We start from the raw sequence: 23,050 nt of genomic DNA, 5'->3' as shown, positions 1-23,050 counted from the left end.
ATGCTTGGCATGTTTTCAGATGTGAGGCACCAGGGCTTTTCTTTTAAGATTTTTTGTTCTTAATCTTTCCAAAAGAGAATGTAATATTTTTGTGCTACTTTGCAAAATTTCACCTGCTTGTTTTCTGTATGAGGTCATTAAAATTTTTTTTTTCTTAGGGTTTTTTTTTTTTCTCCTGGTTTCCTAATTCTTCCAAGAACTTTCTGAAGCAGTTCTGAGTCTTACTGTACTTAGTGATGCACTGAGATGCTGCCAGCATTCAGAAGAATTCAGAATTCATGGGAGATTGGGTGAAGTGGCCAATGGAAGAGAACCACATTCCATGCTGCCCTATAATCTAAAACATAGTTTTTTGGCAAGACAGACCCAATGGGTCAAACAGTAATTCCTGTTTTCCACACCTGTGAGTATCACACCCAGATCAGAGCTGAATCCTGCAAAGTTCAGCCCCATCCAGTGGGGAGGGAATGGGATACTCTCTCCACCAGCTGATGTGATGTGTGTGGATGTCAGCTCCCCTACTACGTGTAGCACTTGTTCTCATCAGGCTGCAGCATCCAACATCCCATATATCACATTTCCCACCCCCCCTGACCTCTCTGCCTGCCCTGGGACTTTTGTCTTAACTCTTTATTGCTCTCTACTTTAGAACATTGGGGTAGTCATCTAACCCCAGGCCAATCTTTCTGATTTCCTCCTTCCTTGATGCTAGTCAGTGGCTGCTGCTGTGGTTTCTGTCACCCTTTGGCCTCCCACCTGTGTGTGTCATAAGAAAAGTTGACTTTGTTACCCAGCAGATGCTGGATTAATGTAGTCAGTTTGAGCTGGGCAGATTCAGTCCAGTCTGATTGAGCTGGGCAGCTCCTTGGGTAGGTTAATCCTGGTGTTTTGGGTTATGACAATGAGAATTCTGGGCAGAATCAGGATCAGGAATAGGGCTTTGGGTCAGCAGTGGCTGTCAGGATGCTTTGCAGCACTTTTGTCTGGCCTCATGCCTCAGTTGAGAGAGATCATTCAATTTCTTTTCAGTGCTGAAAAGCTTTAAAAGTGAGGAAGGTTTTGAGTAGGGGCCATAGTGACTCGTGTGTGTGACTCTGTGGTGAAAGTTTCCATAGAACTGGAGGATAACACCCACAGCTTGACCCACTGATGCCATTGCTGAGGGGCTGGGATCCAGCCATGATTCCTGCATTTCTTGAATGTGGCTACTCCATCAGCTTCCCAGGATGTTTTGTCCAAACACCAGGAGGTTGGAAGGGAGGTCCATGCTTGGCCTGCAGCATTATTCCCACTCTGGTGCTGTCAGTGATGGAATTGCAGAGCATGGATTCAGAGCTGGCTGTAGGTGACAGCAGGGGCTCCATTACTCACTGTCTGATAACCCTGTTCTTGCCTCCACCCCTGCTTCCCAGTACAATGCCACATACTGGGCCACTGGGCCTGGTATTGAATCTGTTTGTGGCACTGATAATGCCTTCTGGGTGCCTGAGAAATTCTGGTGGGACTCTGTAACTACCCCCTGAAAAGGTTGATGAAGATACTGTGATTTTTTTCTGTCCCATCCAAAACTGAATTCCCAGGGATGGAGCTACAGATTCTGAGGAACTATAGGAATTGTTTGCTCTTTCACAGTGTGTTGATCAATGATCTCAAGCTGCTCTGCAAACATTGCATTCATCAGCATCATCCTGAGCCTGGGCTGGTTGTGCCTCTTTCATTCAGAGAAACACTGAAGCCCTGAGAGCTTTGATGACCTGCACAAAAAATGAATTATGAATATGGAAATCTATCCCCCCAGGTTATTCTGGCCTCAGAGCAAACCAACAGCTCATGACATGGATGGTCTGATATGAAGACGTCCTGAAGGCAGCCCACTTCCCAATTTTTAGGGTTTGTTGCTGCTCCAAACTGCCAAGGTGAAGAAAGCAGCCTCTTGCCTCATGATGAGCCTCTTTCAGGTGATGTTGGTGCCTGACAGTGTAGCCCTGTGAGCAGAGTCTGTGGTGGGGAGTTACCCTTTATGAGTTTCTCAAAATATTGGCAGCTTCTGAGGTATTTACCTTTGGAGTAACTGTTTGTAATTAGCTATATTTGTGGCTATCCCTATATTTATTTCTAAAAAGTTATTTAGATGATGTAATTTAGGGTGTTTGATTTTTTTATATATACAGCTACTTATTTTTTTCTATATTTATACAGCTATTTATTTTTTCCACAAAAATTGGTGTTTCTATCCTCATCTACACATGCAGAAGCTATTGTATAATGTATATCTGTATAATGTCTTCATATTTCTGAAGTGTCCCATAGTGAATCATATTTAAACACTTGACTTTTGATTGTGGTGGGTGGGACTGAGAGGCAGAGTGGACTCTTTTTTTGCTTTTGATCCAGCACTGATTTCTAGAGAACTCTACTGGTTGCTTTTCCCATCTTGTGAGCCAGACAAGGTGCTCTACATTTCAACCAGATAATTAATATTCACAACCTTTTTTTTCTGTTGTGTGGAATGTTACAAACCCTTAGTTAAAGACTGTGAATTCAAACATGTAAAAGGGCAGTTAAGTTTGATTCATGGTATTGGATTATATTAGTGAAGAATTAACAAGAGAAAGCCCTGGGAAAAGATCTTGGATCACACCACGTTCTGATGGCAGAGTAACAAGAAGATATTTGAAAGCCAAAAGGGCTTCTCTTCAGCTGTGAACACGACTGGAAACTGTTGCTGAGAATGAATTTCATCTGTTTTTTCCAAGTCAAAAGCTCTTTTGCCCTGGTTAATAAAACATCTGATCCTTGATCTAATAAATGGGGTGGGATCCTATTGAGGGGGCTGTTAAACTTCATGTGCAGTCTGTTTGCATGCTACTGTTTTATCTAGAGGCTTGGCTGCTCAAATCTGGGTTTTCTCAAATACTTTGCACTGTCAGAGTCTGAAAGTTTGAGTATTTGTTCAGAATAAAGTTCTGAGAGGGTACAGAAGAAAGTGGTGGCAGGGCACCCAATAGAAATTGCTGTATAATGTTACCTATGAAAAAGGCTGCAGAAATCCATGACAGCAGTTTGCAGTTGGCACAGCTCTCTGCAGCTTGCTTCCAAGAAAAAAAATACCACTGACTCCAGCAAGATGATGTGCCCAGATATTAAAATTCATCACCTTAAACAATGAGAAGCTGCCCTAGCAGTGTAATTGTACCAGCATGGGCACTGTGCCCAGCTGCAGATGGCTTGTGGAGTTCATTGCTTTAGACAGGAACAAAATCCCAGTTTGCACGTGGCTGGTGCAGAACTGGCAGGAACTCCCAAAGATGATAGAATCATAGAATTGGCTGGGTTGGAAGGGACCTCAGAGATCATCAAGTCCAACCCTTGGTATAATAGCTTACTAGTAAGAAAATATTTAAGCCTCCTATAGGGGTGAGGGTAAGTCACTGGTGTGAAAACATGCCATGGCTATCTGGGCTGATCCAAACTAGTGCTCTGGAGTACGTGGTGGTGTCCATGACCTTTTAAAGATCTTGCAGTGCTTGCAAAATGATTCCCCTGCTAGCAGGAGTATATTTGGAGAAGTCTGGACCATGAAATAAATGAAAATGTCTAAGGAGCTTGTGGTTGTGAAAAAAGAAAACCAACGGCCCTGCACAGGTTGATTTTTGGTGTTATCTTTGAGGGTTTTGTTTAGAGCCATAAAATGTCAGATTCTGAGCACGTTTCTTAACCCTGTCATTGAGAGCTTGGGCTTAAACCCCTCACTAGAGACTCCTGGATTGGCTGCTCTGGTAGAGCAGAAATTGTGCATTTAAATTTGCAGAAGTACTCAGAATGCTGAGAGGTGATGAAGTGTTGGCAGGTTTGAAATCTTTAGCAGCACCTTACTAATATGAACATTACAGGTACACGTGTGTTGACCCTGCACTGCCAGAAACCCATAAAGCCAGAAATCCAGTAATGCACTGTTGTTCTCATACATAATAATCCTATTAAATAAACATCTCAGAGTCACTTTATTATGATTTGTGAATACAAAGAGAATTTCTTCTCTTCCTTAATGTAATAGCTTGGATATTAGAGGAAGTACAGTCAGCCACATTGGGAAACAGAAAGTGGATTAGATCTTTTTAATGTTGCTTGATGAAGATGAAACAGTAGATGGCTACTCTAAGAATTGATAGTAAATAAAGTATCTTCGTGTGCAAGCTATAGCAACTTTAAATACTGAGTTGTTCAAGCTTTAGTTTCTGTGTTTTTATAGCTCATGTGGTGATGATGTGATTCTGAGAGTCCTAAGTTCTCAGGAGAAATGGAAACGAGTGACTTGGAATAGGAGGAAAATAGCAAAATAGTGCAAGGATATCAGAGATACTGAAAAGTTTCAGAATATCCACCCAGAGAGCAGGATTCTTAATTACTATTTTTATTCACATCCCCTTTAGGGTCTGAAACTTTGTGTCTGTGTTGTCTCAGCAGTTTAAACTCCTGGAAGAGTTTTGGTATAATCCTAAAATGTTTCTTGCTCTGTTGATGCAAGGATGACAAAGTAATAGTTGTGCTCTTGTTGGCTTTTCATTGATTTATTGAAAAAAATTAATAAACACTACTCATTCCCAACACTAAAAATTATGGCCTTTCATAAAAAAATACCCATTCTTCAGGCAGGTTCTAACTAAAGAGAGCTTTCAACATATAGTATGGCAATTGAGAAGACAAATTGACACTTCTTTGTGATGCTCTACAGAACATGAACATGTTAAGAAGACTGCAACTCTCTGTTTTTTTTTTTTTTTTTGTTTGGTTTTTTTTTTTTTTTTTTTTTTTTTAATTTATGACATCATCCCAAACTTGGCAAGTTAATTGGGGGAAAAAAAAAAAAAAAAGTGATGCCTGTGCTATTGAAGGTGTTGGGAATCTTGAGACAAGGAAAAAATATTGAGATACTTTGGAAGATGGGCAAGCATTTTCATTCTTGCTGAAAGTGCACTCTCAAAACTAGTTGTGTTGCATCTCTGATATGTACAAATATCCTTAAGTGTGACAAAAAGCAAAGAAATATCTGGAAGGTGCTTCTGTACTGGGTAACAAGCAAGAACGAGGTAGTTCAGAACACTGAGCCTGATCCTGAGTCTCAGGAGATGGTGCTGGATTCAGGATGCTGTGAAGACTTAGATTGCAAGAAGCAGGAACAGAAAAAAAACTTCCACCTGGGCTGTAATGGATGAGCACTTTGAAGTCCAAATGAGTATTTTCTACCCTTTTCTGTCCATATGGGACAAGATTTCTTAGAAGGGCAAAGGTGCTTTCATAGCCATCACTGAAGTTTTTGGCTAAGATGTAAGAAAAAATTCAGTGACCAAGATTTGACATTGCATGCAAAGCAAATGACTTGGGTACCACTGGTAATTCAGAACTTCTCTAGTTTTTGTATGGTAGATTTACTGTCAGGGAGAACTGCAAGACAGCAGTGAACAAAAGTTGAGAATTGTTTATCCAGTTTGGAAGACTTTGGAAGGTAATTTCATTAATGCCCTGCTGTGAAAAATCTGTATTAACCAGAGGTGATAGCTACATGAAGATTTCTAAAACTCCATGGTAGCAAGCACCTGCAACTTTACTACTGCTAGCAAAATGTTTTCCATATTCAATTCTGCTTTTTTAAGCAGAAGTATTAACCTGCTTGTAAATAGCTTCACCACTATGAGCTGTTCCTCCTCAAGGATGTAGATGCATTAAATACACTTGCAGAATGCAACATAAAAGCTTCAGGGCTGCACAGTTCCTGATTAATCTTGTGAAGAAGAAATAAATGACATCCTAGCCATAACATCTATAGCAAAACTCTTTAGTGGAATTCAGTTTTTGCTATGTCTGACAAATGAAGCAATTATTTCCTATTAAATTATTGTGACAGTAGTTTTTTTTAAAGTCCAAGGTATATATTTTTACCTTACATGTTTTCTGTGTTGAATGGTGAAAATTACGTTGTTGTACCCTGGAACAACAGTGAGTTTTATTTAAGTGAGTTTTATTTAAGTGAGTATTATTTAAGATAGTGACACTGATATTCAGAGGGCTTCTGGATCATTGGCATTTTCTTTTGGAGATCTCTGGTGCTTTACAGAGGAAATGGTGATTGTCTGCCTACTAAACATGATATTTATAAAGTGGTGCTGGAGCCTGGGGCTTGGGAGAAGGAGAGGATTTTATCCTTTGGGAATATCACTGCTTTTATTGAACAGGCTGGAAAGGAGTAGTTGTTACATTAAAGGTCTTGACCAACCCTGTGTGTTCATGACATTATCCAAATTTTAAAACAGGGAGCTGAGGCTCAATGGGTTTTTTTTTCCTGTTTATTTCTAAGTTAAAAGGATTGCTCTCACCAACAGGTTCCTTCCCAGCCCCTCAATTTCTTGCTGTCTTACAGAGAACTGGCTAACATAGCAATAATATTGTTAATATTTGCTCTGGGGTCTGTTACCTGGGCATGAGCCACCTGAGGACCTGGCAGGCTGTCAGGTTTGGCATCGGGTGGCCCATAGGAAGGAGCTGGGTCTCCCAGACTGCTGAAGCTTTCTGCTTCTCTCTGTGTTTGTGTCTGTCCATACATGTGCCCCCTAAGCACTGCTTGCTTTATGGCTGGATTTATGGCCACAGTAAGCAGGTGGGGTTCCAGCATCTTTTCAGTTTGGAAAGGCTTTCCCTGATTGCATTCCCCGTCCCTTTAATTAAGGTTGATGTCGCTGCCTTAATTTGTTTGGGCTTTGATGTTCAGCAGTTTACCCTGACCCTGCATTAACATCTGAGAAAGATTGCCAGCCCCTAGCATGCTTCTTCAGCACTGACACTGAGGAGTTTGTGCCTTTATCCAGGAGGAACCATTCCAATACCCTGCTGCCTGGCTTGCCAAGTAGGTTTATATGCAAACTACAACTTGTTCCAAGCATTGTTGCCAAGCTCGTATTTTGTTCAGGAACATATGAGTTCATATCACTGGTTTGGGGATCTAAGTAAAGCTGTAGAGTTCTTCTTCTTTTTCTTCTTCTTTTTCTCCCTTTTTTTTCTTTTTTTTTTTTCTTTCTTTTTTTTCTTCTTTTCCTCCTTTTTCTCCTTTTTCTCCTTTTTCTCCTTTTTCTTTCTCCTTTTTCTTTCTCCTTTTTCTTTCTCCTTTTTCTTTCTCCTTTTTCTTTCTCCTTTTTCTCCTTTTTCTTTCTCCTTTTTCTCCTTTTTCTTTCTCCTTTTTCTCCTTTTCAATTCCCTTCCCTTTCCCCTTTCCCCTTTCCCCTTTCCCCTTTCCCCTTCCCCTTCCCCTTCCCCTTCCCCTTCCCCTTCCCCTTCCCCTTCCCCTTCCCCTTCCCCTTCCCCTTCCCCTTCCCCTTCCCCTTCCCCTGCTCTGCACTCATGGTGTTTTCACAAGGACTTTGCACACTTTTGACAGGGCTGTATAAGAGGGTAGGAGGATGTCTCACTCCCTGACCCAGGCAGTCCTTGATGTTTAGATTTACCTTTAAAAGACGATTCTTTTCTTGATGTTTAAGCTTGACAGGGGTTAGGAATATAACTTCCCCTTATGTTATGAATAAAGCTTTTCCCTGCCTCTAGGAAAATGCAACACTTAGTCATAGCAAAGTGCTAATGTTTGACTTCCTGTAAATTCTGCTCTCAGGATATTTAGGAACAGCACCATATAAATTTATTAACTCTGGACAGCATTTTAGGCCCACTGAACACAGGGCTTTTCCACATCCCATTCTTTTGAGGCAGTGTTAAGTCGTATTGTCCAGCTCCATTGAGAAGGATGGTTGTAAAAAGCAGTTTATTCCAAAAGAAAAGTATTTATTGTTGTGACAACTTGAATATGTCACATCTGGGCAGGTTAAACATGTAACTCACACTCAAGCATCTGTACTAAGGAAGAGCTTTGCATTGTGGGCAGCTCCCTGAAGGTTCTGGTGTGATGCTCAGAGCCAGATTTTCAATAGCTCTTCAGAGAGAACATGCCAGGGTCCTTACAGCTGGACTTGTAGGGGAAAAAGCCAAGTGCTTGCTGTTTCCAAGCTTCTGCTCTGTGACTGTCATTTCATACCAAATGTTATTGCTGCTTACTGAGTATGGGAGGCTGCAGTTGGGTTTGGTTTTGTTTTTTTTTTGCAGATGGGAGGTCAGTGTGGATTTCCCTGCTGACAGTGAGGTGTGCTTCTTTTGGTTTTTTGGCTTGCACACACAGAACTACTAGAAAAGTATGCTGACATCTGCTAATTAGAGTTCCTTTGTTGGCTTAAGTAGCAGTCTAATTAGCTTGGACTCTGTGCTTGTAGTGGGTATGTAAAAAAAGCATTGTTAATGTCTTTATTTCACTCTATAAAAATACTGTGAGTAAAGTCTGCAGCCAATCCTCAACCTTAAACAATAGCAGGCTATAAGTAACTAGTGTGTAATTTTGGTGTAGGAGGTTCTTTAACTCTTCTTTGCCACAGTAGCATGTTTTAACTCTTGTATTATATGCTAGAGGACAGCCAGCTTTGCAAAATATTATGAAGAATCCATTGCTTTGTTTTTCCTGAGTCTGAGCCAAATCTCAAGGTGCTTTTTTTCAATTTAGCACTTGTGAAAACCCCATAACTTCAGGGGAAGATTCACCTCAGCCAAAGCTGATAAGGCCCTCTGGAGCTGCCTTAAAGCAGAAAGCTCTTTTTTGTCTGTTCCTGGCTCTGAATATATATTTGTGTTTCTGGCAGTCTAAAATGATTGATAACTCCATGTGCTTTGCTATAGAATGACCTTCTTTACTTATCTGGACTGCTAGCCCATTTTTTTGGCTCAGGTAAAGGGTGACCTATATAAATTAATACAAAGGCTTATTAGATTTTTGGAGTCTCTATTATGTCATGAGAAAGACCTTGATAAAAGCAAAGGGCACAGGTTTCACCTGTGAAAAGGCAATAATAGAGTGGATTATGTTCTTTTTAAGTTCAACATGGGGTTACAGTTGGCTGACAAAGTTACAGCACTGGATGGTTTCCAAGCTCCTGAAGATCCAGCTGGGCACTGAGAAGCTGCTGAGTGCATCCATTCTCTTGTGCTGCTTTCTCCAAGCTCTCTCTTTGTATGGGACATGTGCTAAGTTCTACATAGATGACAAATTTTGACACTTTAAAAATAATTGTAAAAGTAGAGTGCAGCAAGTAACCACAGTAGGATCATAATCTTGCATGCATTAATTCTTCAAGCTTACTCCAAGCCTGACCTAGTGCAACTTTCTCCTTGGTTGTCCTCTGGAATGATGAGAGAGACTTGCACAGGAAGAATAATCCAAGTCCTGGTGGTTTTGGCATCTGCTGAAATATTTTTTTATTGTCATTATCCAGTGCACTCCCATCTCTCCCTGAAGGGATGCCCAGTGGATCAAAGACACAGTGCTGTATTTCCCAAGTGTAGTCTCATGAGGATGTTTCAAGCATGAGAGATTGTACTTTCTTTCAAGACTTTGGTTTTTTCCAGGCAGATATGCTGTTTGAAAAAAAATTGAGAGCAGGATGTAGCCCAGGATAATAAAAATATTTTAGTGCAGTCTGTCAGGTTGGATATGTGTCTCCCCAGTATCACTGCAAAAGTTCACAGGCAGCAGGAAGATATAAACCAAAGGGGAGAAGTTGTTTCCATTTTATTGGTTTTGGTCTTTTGCCGTTCTGTACCTCTTGTATTAATTCAGACAAAATATTATGATGCATTTGTGTTCAGTTTGTTTTCTCTCTTGGTAAATGAATGGTGCTTTAATAGTGGGGATATTTTCATGGATCACCCAGGAGAAGCTGATGTGATTGAGTTTTGGGAGTAAGGCAGTCCTGGCACTCTTTTTTGTTTATTTTCTTTTGCTTGTAAGCAATATTTGTGCTGTTTTGGTGCTATTATGCAATACAGACTTACTGAACCTTTTAAAGCCACTTATTTTTTGTATATAGAACCAACTCGTGCAGCTGTCACTAAGCTCCTCGTCAGATGATATATTTATTATGTTAGAAATGAGAGGAGGCACATGAGGAAGGCTTTGAAAGGAATATGTTCTGCTCAGGGTAGGGTTTTTATGTTGAAACGGGTGATCAGCATGTGTGGGTTAGACCAAGATGATTGCAGTACCAGTGCTTGAGTAGTTATGTGCTGCCTGTAATCCTCTGGTATTGTATTTCATTGTCTCCCAGCATACTACTGTCACAACTGAAATAAAACCCCTCCAAAACTCAATGAACACTTTAATCTGTCATCATAATCATGAAAGTCTTGTCAATCATGGCTTAAAAGTTAAGCATGTGGATCAAGCCTGTAGTAAGAGGAGACACCTGGACTCCAGAGCGTAAGTGGAGATACAGGCTGGGATGTGAACTATTTGGTTCATTTGTGTTGGACAGTTTGAACTGATTGTAGTGTTGATGAGGATGTTTCAAATCTTTAAAAATCTAGAAATACTGTTCAGTGATTCTATGAGAGAAAGCTGTTAGGATTAAATGAAACTGGGGTGACAAATTACATGATGGGATATGTGACTGCTGTGATTTTTAGGCTTGCTCTCAAGCTAAGAAGCAAAAGCAGAAATTATGGAAAACCTGAGTAGCTTATAAATAGCTTAAGGTAGATCACAGCTTTATAAAAGGTACCAAAACTCAAAGAGTCTGTAGTCTTGTTAAGCATGCCTTTTATTCAGCTACAGCTTGTGAACGGGTATATTTGTCAGCTGTTTGCTTTTATAGGTTCATTTCAAATGCAGATTAAAAAATATTCTCCCTCTTTGGTCATATAGCAGCTACCTGAGCTTATCATGGTACAGAAAATGATATATTTTATGCCCTCTTGATAACATCTAAGGCAATATTGTCAGTATTTTCAGATTTTAAAAGTTGGGTTCCAGTCTGGTTTTAAAGATGGCTCTCTTTCCAAGAAATGAGTAGTTCTGTGAGAACAGTGTGAAAATTGAAATGGAAACGTCACACTTTGTCTTCAGAGGGGTTTCTGGTGTTTAAAGTGAAAAATCGTTTTGAAAGCACTTTGAGATTTTTCAAAAGCACTTGTATTATTCTCAACCCATCTTAGCAGGAGTCCCAGCCTATGATGAGCACTCAGAATAAACTGAATTATTGATCCTTCGGTACTTCTACTTTCAGTGCTGCCAGTGCAAGTACCACAAGCGACCATGATCCATAGGGACCCCTTGTTTTTAGTTTTTATTAGGCTCTCCTTTGCCTTTGTGAAACTCAGTTTTCAGTGGCTTATTTTTTTGTGCTGAAAATTAACTGCGGTCTGTTGGTGTTTCTCTTTTAACAGGACCAACTATGTCCGAATGAATTACAGGAAATATCTCCTGACTTTGCCTGTTCTTTGTCAATAAATCTCACAGAGCCAGAATTTGGAGTGAAAGATTGACATTTAAGTGGGGCTGGTTATTTTTTATCAGGTTTACATGACCTCCTGCTATCATCATGTAGTAGGGGGGAAACAACACAGCAATTCAAAAAGCTAGGAGCCTTGGAAAAATGTCATTTTCATATGGTTAACACAGCCCATGTTTGCACAAACCAGCAGCTTGGGTTCCATCTCCCAGGAGTACTGAGTGGGTGTATCAGCAGCACAGGGGTGTTTGAGTAGGACCCAGTTGTTCCAGTTGTTGTACTGGGCCTGAGAACCACGTGGCCAGCAAGGGGAAAGGATGCATTTTTAAAAGCAAAACAGTAAAAAAAGTCAGATTGGTGAAATGAAAATGTGAAGAACTCGGTGGAAAGCTATGACAGAAGGAGTAAATTGGTGTTAAGAGTGGGAAGGAATTAGAAAAGGCTATTTTGGTTTTAACATGTGATAAGGGGTTCAGCCCTTCTGTGCCTCATACATCTAAACCTGGGTTTATCTCACTGTGACATGGGAGAAATTTCCTCTGGAGAAAAGTGTTGGGAACCTTTGGTTGCTTGAGGAAGGTTCGGAGTCATGGATTTCCTCAGGTCAGAGTGAAGCCTTAGGGAACAAAGTGTCTCATCCACATGCACCACCACTTGCTTCAGTGAAAAATGGCTCAGACTGATTGTAACTTGACACAAGCCCCATGAAAGCCACAGCTTGGGTGGATGTCTGCAGGGTGCTTAGTGACTGGAAAGGCACCTGGCATTTTCTGGGCTGGGAGAGTGCATTGAATGACACAGGAAAGTCCCTGGAAATGCTGCAGTGTCCTGACCCAAAGCCTGGGGTACTGTGTAGGTACCAGGGGAAGGCTGACTTGTGACTCGCTCTCCTTGAGAGGTAGCAGCTCCAAAGCACAGCATCTGAGAAGGATGAAGTGTTTTCCCACTGTTATGTTGTTGCTTGGCCTTTTCCTGATGGCAGAACTTTGACACTGGCAAACAATGGGACTTCCTAAAGGTGGACGCAGGGGAAGCTTTTAACAATTTTTAACAACAAATTCTGAAGCTTTTGCTTTTATACAACTGCCTAGATACTGTGTAGTTACTTAACCATCCTGTATGGATGCACGTCCTCAAAAAGTGTCTAAACCTGTCCCCGAATCACTCTATATTCTATTGAAGCCAAAGAAGCTTTGAATTATAATACTTTATTTATTTTCACCTACCTTAATATCTGAAAAAGGTAAACTTTAAATAGTTTTTCTCAACATGACACACGCTTTTTGCATCATAGTGCCAACTATTGATATGGCATGATACTAATACAATGGAATGGCAAGCTGAAATTATGAGAAGACTTTCATGCCTTGCTAGTATAGGATAGCTATCCCTGCATACTTCAGCTGTCCCTCAGCAATATTTGTCAGCCAGGTGATGCCAGCTATTTCTGTGTTTGCAAAGATGAGCACGTGTGCTTGGAGTCTTACATGTTCATTAAAATAGTTTAGTGGCCTCATCACTAAAATTTAGTCTGTAAGAACCAGCAAATCGTTCCAGCCCACTCTGCTGGGATCTATTTCAGACTGCTTGAGCAAGACAGATTGGAATTCTGGACACAAAAGCTGTGATCTGAGGTGAATAATTTCATTGGTTGCCTTATAAATGGGAATCTTCACCTCTAATGATATTCTAAAGATCATCAGTTACAGATGTTCTGCCATAGCTCTTTAGTAACCTGGGAAAAATGCAAAGTTCAAGAATCTAGTTGTTCTGCATCATCTTCCTAAAATGAGGTCATGGAAGCAGGGGTGTCACCTTTTATCTGCACATGACCTGCCTGGTGGATGAGGGGAAGGCTGTGGATGGAGTCTACCTGGACTTCAGCAAAGCTTTGACACCGTCTCCCATAGGATTCTCCTGGAAAATCTCTCAGCCCAGGGCTCAGACAGGAGCACTCTGTGCTGGGTTAGGAACTGCTGGAGGCCTCCAGAGAGTGGTGCTCAAAATGTCGGCTGCCTCAAAATGGCGGCCGCTCACCTGTGGTGTCCCCCAGGGATCACTGTTGGGCCCAGTTCTGTTTTATATCTTTATTGATGATTTAGGTGAGGGGATTGAGTCCATCTAAGCTGGGGGGGGGGAGTATGGATCCGCAGGAAGGCAGGAGGGCTCTCTGCAGAGGGACCTGGACAGACTGGAGAGTTGGGCTGATTCCAATGGGATGAGGTTCAACACGGCCAAGTGCCGGGTCCTGCACTTTGACCAGAACAACCCCATGGGGAGCTCCAGGCTGGGCACAGAGTGGCAGAAAGGGACCTGGGAGTCTGTATTGCCAGGAAGCTGAACATGAGCCAGCAGTGTGCCCAGGTGGCCAAGAAGGCCAATGGCATCCTGGCCTGGATCAGGAACAGCGTGGCCAGCAGGTCCAGGGAAGGGATTCTGCCCCTGTGCTCAGCCCTGGTGAGGCCACACCTCGAGTCCTGTGTCCAGTTCTGGGCCCCTCAGCTCAGGAAGGAGATTGAGGTGCTGGAGCAGGTCCAAAGGAGGCTACTGGGCTGGTGAAGGGATCCAGCACAGATCCTATGAGGAGAGGCTGAGGGAGCTGGGGGTGTTGAGGCTGGAGAAGAGGAGGCTCAGGGGAGACCTCATCACTCCCTACAACTCCCTGAAAGGAGGTTGGAGCCAGGTTGGTTGTAGCAGCTGTCAGTAAGACAAAACATGGTCTTAAGCTCTACCAGGAGAGGTTTAGGTTGGATGTTAGAAAGAATTTCTTTATGGAGAGGGTGATCAGACATTGGAATGGGCTGCCCAGGGAGGGGTGGATTCTCCATCCCTGGAGATATTTAAAAAGAAACTGGATGTGGCACTCAGTGCCATGGGCTGGGAACCACTGAGGGAGTGGATCAAGGGTTGGACTTGATGATCCCAGAGGTCCTTTCCAACCCAGCCAATTCTATGATTCTATCTCAGTCCTTCTCCTGAAGAGATGAGAAAATGTCAATATAATTAAACTGCAGTGCCTCATGAGATTCCTGTCATTGGCTGAAGGTTCAGAATAGGTCAAGTGAAGGCAATCCTACAGCTACAGCTGTGGCAAAGGACATGGCCAAAGTGTTAGCAAACATAAGGATGAAGAATAATACAAAATGTGCTGTCGGTCTTTTAGGTAAAGTCGGGGTGCCATTTTTTCTAGAACACTGGTCACTTGTCTAGAACATGAAAAGAAAAATTATGAAAAAAACAGAAAAAAATACAAGCTGGTGGAAGGGGGATTTGCAGACAGAACACCTTGCTCTCACACCTACTTGTTTTAACAAGGTCATGTGTTGCATCTGGATAAAGTATATATTATATATGCCTTATATATTGTGGCATTAAGAGAAGCTGTATGTACCTGATGTATTATGTAGTGTTTAATGAGCCCAGGCTTCAGATTGGGCTGGGAACTGGTAACCAGCAGAGCAAATAAGAGGATTATCCCTTAAGCACTCAAGCATCCAGCTTCAGAGAGCAGCACCAGCACCATTCACAAACCTCTTTGGCACCTTCAGTCACCAGGCTATCTGTGGGCTGGGCAGGGGAAACCCAGTTTCAAACACTTCTAGTACCTGGGTTTGAATAGGACCAAATAGGTGAAGTAAATTCACACCAAAAAACTCTTATCTGTGAGGAGTGTAGTGGAGGGGAAGAGAAATGGAAGTTCCACAGTGTTTAGGGAATGCTCAAAACAAAAAGTTGCAGAAAGGGAAGGGTCCAGTAGTTACCTGGAGCTAAGAATTAAATTTTATGTACATTTTACTCCATCAAAGCTTGTCTTACACTTTGTAGTTGAAGACATTAATTCTTGCTTAATAAGGTTTTGCCTTTGTTTTCATTCTGAGCCAGTGTATTGTTAGGGGGAAAGGTGAAGCAGAGGTAATTTTCCAGATGTAAAGTGAGCTGTCTTTAGAGAAATTATGAAAGGAAGTTTTGAGTACAGACAGTTCTTGGAAGGAGGACCTGCTCTTGGGATAGTGCTTGGGAACCTGAGGGGTGAGAGATGCTTCTTGGCAGATTCTTTGTCAGGATCTTTGTTGCCAGGTGGTGACTCTTGGTATATATATATATATATTTATATATTTATATATTTATATATTTATATATTTATATATTTATATATTTATATATTTATATATATATGTGTGTGTGTGTGTATTATGACTCCTGCTAGACCTGCATGTGTGAGTAGGAGCTCAAATGTGGACAAACCATGAGATACTTCAGTTAACAGATAAACTGGGAACAAAGCCCCTTAGCATCTGATAACATGTACAGCATTGTTAGTGTTTGGGGATGGCAAGCCAGGTGATGCTTTCTTCATCTTTTGTTTGTTTTCAGATAGAGAATGGATACTTTTGCAGAGCATTTGCTCGTAAATATAAATTCTGGGATTAATACAGGTATAACTAAATGAAATGTAATGCCCTGTGATAAGTTTGATGTAAGAAAATTGAAGGAATGGTGCTGCAGTTCTGATGAATACAAAGATATTTTTTGAGGAAAGGAGAGGAACAATTTCTTCTCTTGGGTTTTTGTTGGAAAGCACAAGAATTGATGGGGTTCAGTGCAGCAATTTGGACATAATGAAAAATGTTCCACTTGTCAAAACAGTGAAATACTGGGGGAAAAATGCCTGTGGAAGTTGCAGTAACAATTTAAACATGGTTAACTTTTTTCCTTGAGAAAGAAGGATGAACAAGATGACCTCTGCAGTTTCTCACAGCCTTTTTTTTTTTTTTTTTAAAGCTGAGAGTAGATAATGTTGCTGTCAATTTTATCTTCAACTTTCTGAATCTTACTCTGGTTATCTTTTACTCCTGCTCAGTCAAAATCTCTGGACCTCACATATTACATCTATTTAATTCTCTTGTGTTTGAGCACAAATGGTATTCTACATATAATTTCAATTAGAAAAAATTACAGTAGACCATCTTCTTTTTAGGTCCTCCAGGGAAAAGAGGTAAGCGGGGCAGAAGAGGAGAGACTGGTAAGTTTTCAATTTCATAAGATCCATTATTGTTTGATGTCTGTGTTTTTGTGAGGATGTGTACCCAGCATGCCTTCATTTTTATTTCATTGCTTGTGTGTTTTGAGAGTTCTGAAATTTCTCTGGCAAAATTTTCTGACCCTTGGCATATACCTGGTGGGCTTCCAGACAACTTTCTAGTCTTGGGTGACATTAATTTGTAGTCACACTTCATAATGCTTGTGCCATTGATAGCACGTGGGTAATAATCAGCCCATTTTGGTGTCTTTTTACCCTTGTGCAAGTCAGAATAATTCCATGTGAGTGAGTAGTTGGTGGGACTCTAAGGCAGTACTGCATCATGATTTTATAAGGAAATAAAGATAGAAATATAAGATTCCTTATGTTAAGAATGTCAGTGTTCAGGGAAATAATGTGATAAGGAGACTACTCTGTATGAGAGAAATTCTTGCTTACTAGAAATAAGTAGCAATTCAGTTCTTAAGGAAGTAAGAAAAATATTTGTTGGTTCATTAGCCTGTACCAGGGAAGCTGCTTTAGAGGGAATCCTGCTGGTGGTGTGGAGCTTGAAATTTTTTTGGAATCAGTGTTGTGAGATGCTGAGCAACTCTTCCTGATGACATTCATGGGAACTGGAGCTGTTGGTTACCTTGTGGGGTTGAGTCCTTCCTAAGGGAGAACTTTCTGGAGGTGCTGCAGGAGAAAATGAGCTTCTTAATCTCCTTGTCTGTCTCGTCCAATCTGCCTGTTAGGAAAATTTTCCCATCAGTTTGATTTCTGTAAATCTTATGTGGACTTTCTTACCTCTGTGATGTTTTATCTGGCTTTTAAAGATTATTTCCATATTTTCCTGCATAACAAAATTGAAGCCGTGCCCTGCCAAAGGTTGATACAGATCACCTTGGTGTTTCCATTCAGTGGTGGATTAGTATTTACTTAGGGAAAAATGCTATGGGGATAGAAGGAAATCCTATGGTTGAAGATTGTCTTACAAATGATCCTTAAAATTACCTTGCAGAATGCTTGTCAGTTCATTTTACATCTCAAACAAACACATATTAAACTATTATTAAAGGAAACCAAACTCTCACATTTTAAAAGCAGACCTGGACCTTAAAATGCTTTTTAAGAATGTTTACCAGGGTAAAGAAATTCCCTTAGTTACTGGACAATAAAAAAGTATTGTTAAAACCAAAAGGCTGTCAATATTAAAAGCAATCTCAAAGTACAGCTGCTGCTGTTTTATACTCCTTTTGCACTTCACTTTATTCAGAAATTAGAGAGAGGCATAAAAGCTTAATGAAATGCCATTGATTTGGGAGCTGCAGCTGCTTAGTTTAATAAGACTGAAATAGTATATTTGATTTGTGGCCCTTTGATAATGTTTCTAAGAACTGCTCTACAAAAGTCTTTGAGTTTCAATAATTGGAAAAATGTGCAAATACCAGTTCACGAAGTGTGACTTTTTCATTGGGAGCATTTTATATGTGTGCCTTGAGAAAGGAAGGTGATGAAATGAAAGTTTAGCACTGTCAGGTGGCCACTGAAACCTCTCCTCAGGGGCAAACTGGAAGGCTGGAAGATGCTGATGCACGGATGTCTTGATGAGATGCCAAGGTTAAATGCCAAGGGTACTTTGGGCACTTTTTGCAGCCAAACCATTACAATGGCACCTGCTTAGCTAACAGAAAGTGGTGCTGTGGTTACCTGTGCTTTGTGTGGATTCTGATTAAAAAAAAAAAAAAAAAAAGAACTGTAGTCAGTGGCTGGGATTTTTTTTTTTTTTTACTGGCATGAAATTGCATGGAAATGGTTGGAGAAGCAACTTGCAAATGATCCCCTGACCAATTGAAGAACTGGTAAGTGACTTGCATGCATTTAGCCACTGATCATATTTACAAGTTGCAAACACAGCCAAAGTTAAAAAATATTTGAATGGGGAAATGTGTGCTGTGTATTAGTGGTGTTGCTCACACACAATCCTGAGGCCTTGTGCTTGGTTTGTACATGTGTGTCCTTCTTTAACAACTTTGAAAGCTTACATATTCTTTTTTTTTTTCTCTTTTTTTATTCTCTTTCCCTCTCCCCTGCCCCACAGGACCTCCTGTAAGTATGGTGATACATTGTTGGCTCTTCCAGAATCAGGGGGAAACCCTGTGTCAGATCCTGTTATTACTAGGATAAAATGATCGTGTATAATCCAGAGAGAATTTTGATATTTCTAATGCAAAGAATCACTAATTACCTTTGAGCTGAATAATATAATCAGAAAATTCCTTATGAAAAAAGTCCCTAAAACAATAAAGGTTTCTATTCAGTGCTCCAGAGGGCAGTTGGGATCACAGTTGCACGTAAGTATATTATGTTCATTTTGCTTATGACTTGATAACAGGTATTTTACTGCAGTACAAATCTGTGCTAGTTTGCTATCTTAAGTCCAGACTGGGTCACAATGCCTTTTGCTGGGCTGTAAACTTGGGGTACAGGCTGCTTTTGACAGTAGCCAGGCTGTCCAACTCATTGCAGTGTAATTGTTACTGAAGCCAGCAAGGGCTTATATAAAATGAGTATGGAGTAATGCTATTCAGTTGAGTAAATTGGTTGAATCTCTTGACATTTATGTTTGTAAGCAAAAAATTTCTCTATTCTGAGGCTTTTGGTTTGCTTTTTTGAATATTCCCAGGGGAGGTCAAAAGTCTGACTTGAACAGGACAAAACACATATATCTCAAATGTTTTTATTTCTCATTTGCATTTGGTGGTGGAAAAGAGTGACCATCAAAACAGTTTTTCTTTTGCAGTGCTTGTGGTCTTCTAACTTTTTTTCTTTGGTAGATACAGTATTTCCAAAGTATTTTTAGGACCTGTCTGTTCTCTGCTATGTGCATGTCTGAGAAGAGTGAGTTAATATATTGAATTTCTCCTGTGACAGAATGATTGTAGTGTAAGCTGTACCTACTGAGCAGTGAAACTGCTTAGCCTTGAAAGATCTTGACCACGTGCTCAGCACTTCATAGAGGCAAATTCATTTGTCAAGCCATTAATGAAAAGCTTAGTGCATAAATGTGCTGCTTATTTGAAAGAAACACGGGTGTCCCCAGTCACTTTTGCAGTCTTTCCATGAAACACAAAGAAAAACCATGAATCACAATAAAAGAGATTTTCCTGTAGCAAGAGTTCAGTGTGTGCCTCAATATCAATGTCTTTGACTTCAGCTCCCAGCTGATGATTTAGTACAGCTCCAGTTAAAGAAAACAAGGGGGAAAAGGTGTAGGTCATGGCAATATGAACAGAAACCTGAAATAGCTCCCAATAATTAAAGTATCTGACCTAAAATTCCAAGTTTCATATTCCAAACTTACGTCGCCTTGCTGATGGGCAGTAAAGCTTTAAATTGCTACGAGGCATTTAAAAATGGAATTTCTCTCCATAATTCACATTTTTGTTTTCATAGGCAGAGTCTGGCTAGGGCCAACCCTTGTGACCTTAGTTATTGTTTTCACCTGTGGTGATAATTTTCACTTTAAATAGCAAATGTTTGTATATCTCAGAGCACTGCATGGGATTAAGGTGTATGTTATATTTTTAAAGGTTACTGAAGTGCTTTTATAAGTCACTACTGAGTGTCACATGTGATAACAGTCACAGGCTGGTGCTTTTATTTTTTTTTTTTTTATAAACTGGTATAGCATTCTCAAGTTTCTTCTTTGGCACCTATGTTCTAGTGGTAGTTTGTTTCTCTCCTACTTCACTGCCTAGGCACTGAATCATTTTTTCTTTTAACCACATATTGCCCCTCAGGGTACAGGGCTAATTCTCCTCATAACAAAAGGAATTTCAGGAAGCAGCAGAAGCAGCCTTTTAATTAGTGTTTAAGTTAAAACATAAAATTTCCATTGCCAAAGCCTCGTTTCTTCACTACATAGAACCTGTTTCGTATTTGTTGGTTTGTAGCATCATCACATAAAAAAAAAAATTAAAAAAAAAAGATATGCAAATGATGATTTGCCAGTAATGTGCTCTGCATGTTTGTTATATCATGTTTGTCATAACTGTATTGTTAATGTGTGTCATTCCATTTCATCTCATTCAACCAGGGTCTACCAGGGAGAAATGGCTATCCGGTAACTCCTCATATATTTATGATAGCTTATATTACTATAAAATCATATTGTATTTTGTTTTGTCTGTATTACTGTAAAAAAGACCTCTTTTCTATAACTAGATGCCTAGAAAATTTAGGGCTTTCCTTTAAAAACAAAACAAAAACCTTTCACAAGTTTTAAAATTGTGTTTACAATGGGTGAAATCAATGCACTGATTGTTTGACATTGTATATATTTTGTGTTGTCTTCTTGCATACAAATTTTTAACTCTGATTTGAAAAAAAAAAAATCTTTAGCCAAGATCTCAGTTTTCCATTTTAGAAGACTGTGCAGTTGCCATAAGGAACCTCAAAGTCTTCTCTTTTAATTGTGTCCTGCTTCTCCACATTGCTTCATTCAGGGCATTTTGAGCACAGTAAAATGCCTTTACCAAAGTCCTAGCAGTTGGCTGCACTGCCTCTCATGGAGTAATTTTCTGGTAATGGATGTAATTTTCTGTCAGTTACATCCATACCTTCAGGATTTATTGCCTGAAAAAGAAATACTATATGAAATAATGCATCTTTCTAAAATCTATTAGTAATACAGTTATTTCAAGTAGTCAGGCAAGCTGTCTGAAGTGACCCACTCAAGGGAAGAAGTTTATGCTTGTTTCTGCCATGGTTCTATTAGAAACCAAAGTGTACTGGTGGTTGCATTTCAGAGACAATAGATAAGCATAATGTAGTGACTTAAAGTACAATAATGACCTTACTTTAAATGCTTGACATGATGTCTTGGAAAAATCAAGAAAAACTGTATCTACCACCTTCCCTTCATCCACTAAGCAGGTGGGCTTATCATACAAGGCTATCAAATTAGTTAAACAAGATTTTCCCCTTGTGAAGCTCTGGTGATTGTCTTCTTCTTTAAATCCCTTTGAATAATACCTAGAATAATCTACATAATATTTCCAGGAGCTGAGCTAAGGCTGGGTCTATCCTGCTCTTCCCTCATGCCTGTTTTGTAGATTGCAATAGAGTTGGTCAGCTTCCACTCAGCAGGAATCTCCCCAGCCCCCCAAGATGATGATAGATGGTCAAGAGGGGTCCTGTCTTTTTAAAGGATGGAGAGTAAGACTTCCTAAAAAACCTACTTTGCTCTTCATCCAGCTCTGTATATAAAGAATGGGATTTTTTTTTAAAAACGACACAGTGACAACAAACCAGCCCTGAGGTAACAACTTCTGCAGAAATTTAAGATCTTTGGTGTTCCTTATTCCAGTTAATGACCTTAATAACACACAAGGTAAGCTTTATGTTGTGCAAAGCACAAAAGCCTGGTAGATTTAACCCCTTGGCCTGTCATGTAAGTTGAGAAAATGAGTGACCCTCTTAGTGATGGCCTCACGCAATATTTTGAAGGCATCAGAGGGACAGGTTTGAAAACACAATTTTCTTCAGAGCCTGAAGGCCCAGTCCTTTGTCCTGGGCCAGCTCTTCTTTGCTTGAAGAGATTTGCTGTGGGATCTGAAGACAATAAAGGTCCTTGGAAGCCATGGTATTGAAATTGCTGGGTCTGAGGGTGGCTTTGTGATGCACCAGCTGTAGTCTGGAGGCATTTTCTGTGCGTGCGTGTAGCCATCCGTGCATGCACGGGAAAACGTGTGCCTCCAGTAGTGCTTAGCACTGATTGAACACTCCCTCTTCCTGCTGGGAAAGGACTGGGAATAGAATTTGGCTTGGAAAGTTGTCACTCGACTGGCTGCTTCGACCTTTTCAGTGACATCCATTTTCCCCCCCTGTTTTGAATGGGAAATATGTAACAGCAAGTGCAGTGCACTTTAAAGGTACTTACACAGTCCTGTGGAGCTCTAGGAAAAGGCTATTAGTGTTAGAAGTTATTTCTCCAGAGTCCTATTCAACTCCTGCAGAAACCTTATTGCTTTAATCTTTATTGGGTTTTATAGGATAATCTGTGAGGATAGTGTGGTATATCTGCCATGTATAACCCAGCAAAACTCTCAGCCTAATAGGTCAAAACATAACACTGCAAACTCACAACAACTAGTGGCTGTTTTCTGCAAGGCTTAAGTTTTCATTGGTTTGTGTTCATTTGAATTTTAAAGGTACCTTCAGAAATAAATAACAGCAAAAGGAATTACAGTGATAAATCTAAGTGCCTGGAAAGGCATCGTAAGTCCAAAAAAAATAAGCTGGACTTACTGATAATGCTTAGCACAGTTAAGTTGTTAAGATCATGAAAAATTGGTTATTATTTAGGGCACACCATGAAAAGTGTGCATTGGTATAGCTCTTTTTTTTCATTTTCATTCCTTAAGAGCTTTGTGTAAGAGAAAGTAGCCAAAGCCCCAGAGTTGTAATTCTTCCAATTTGAGCTTAAAATTGAGATAGATATTGCATCTTCTAAAAGAAAAAAAAGAGAGCACAGGCATTAGAAAATGAGAACACAGGCATTTGTTGCATGGGTTTTGTGTCAGAATATAACTTCAGAAATGCTAGAACTTGGAAAAAAAACCACCACAACAAGAAACCCACCAAAATCCTCCAG

At 40.2% G+C, this 23,050-nt stretch overlaps 1 protein-coding gene across 16 annotated transcripts in view; it reads left to right on the top strand.

The window, feature by feature from the left end:
- Positions 1 to 23,050, top strand: part of COL25A1 (collagen type XXV alpha 1 chain) — a 264,348-nt gene that overhangs the window by 110,999 nt on the left and 130,299 nt on the right. For 5 of the 16 annotated variants that reach the window (XM_071742664.1, XM_071742667.1, XM_071742666.1 and 2 more), the window contains exon 1: positions 19,317 to 20,518. Coding sequence is in view for 1 of the 16 variants with exons in the window: in XM_071742677.1 (XP_071598778.1) it covers positions 16,351 to 16,395; positions 18,494 to 18,501 (53 nt within the window). In the remaining 15 variants the exon portion in view is untranslated. Of the gene's footprint in view, positions 1 to 16,350; positions 16,396 to 18,493; positions 18,502 to 19,316; positions 20,519 to 23,050 lie in introns of those variants that run through there. The other 11 variants (XM_071742674.1, XM_071742672.1, XM_071742670.1 and 8 more) reach the window with 4 other exon arrangements.

This window comes from Heliangelus exortis, chromosome 4 (assembly GCF_036169615.1).
Source record: "Heliangelus exortis chromosome 4, bHelExo1.hap1, whole genome shotgun sequence".
Lineage (NCBI taxonomy): Eukaryota > Metazoa > Chordata > Aves > Apodiformes > Trochilidae > Heliangelus > Heliangelus exortis.
The sequence above is the reverse complement of the archived record's forward strand: the minus strand, read 5'-3'. Positions and strand labels throughout refer to the sequence as shown.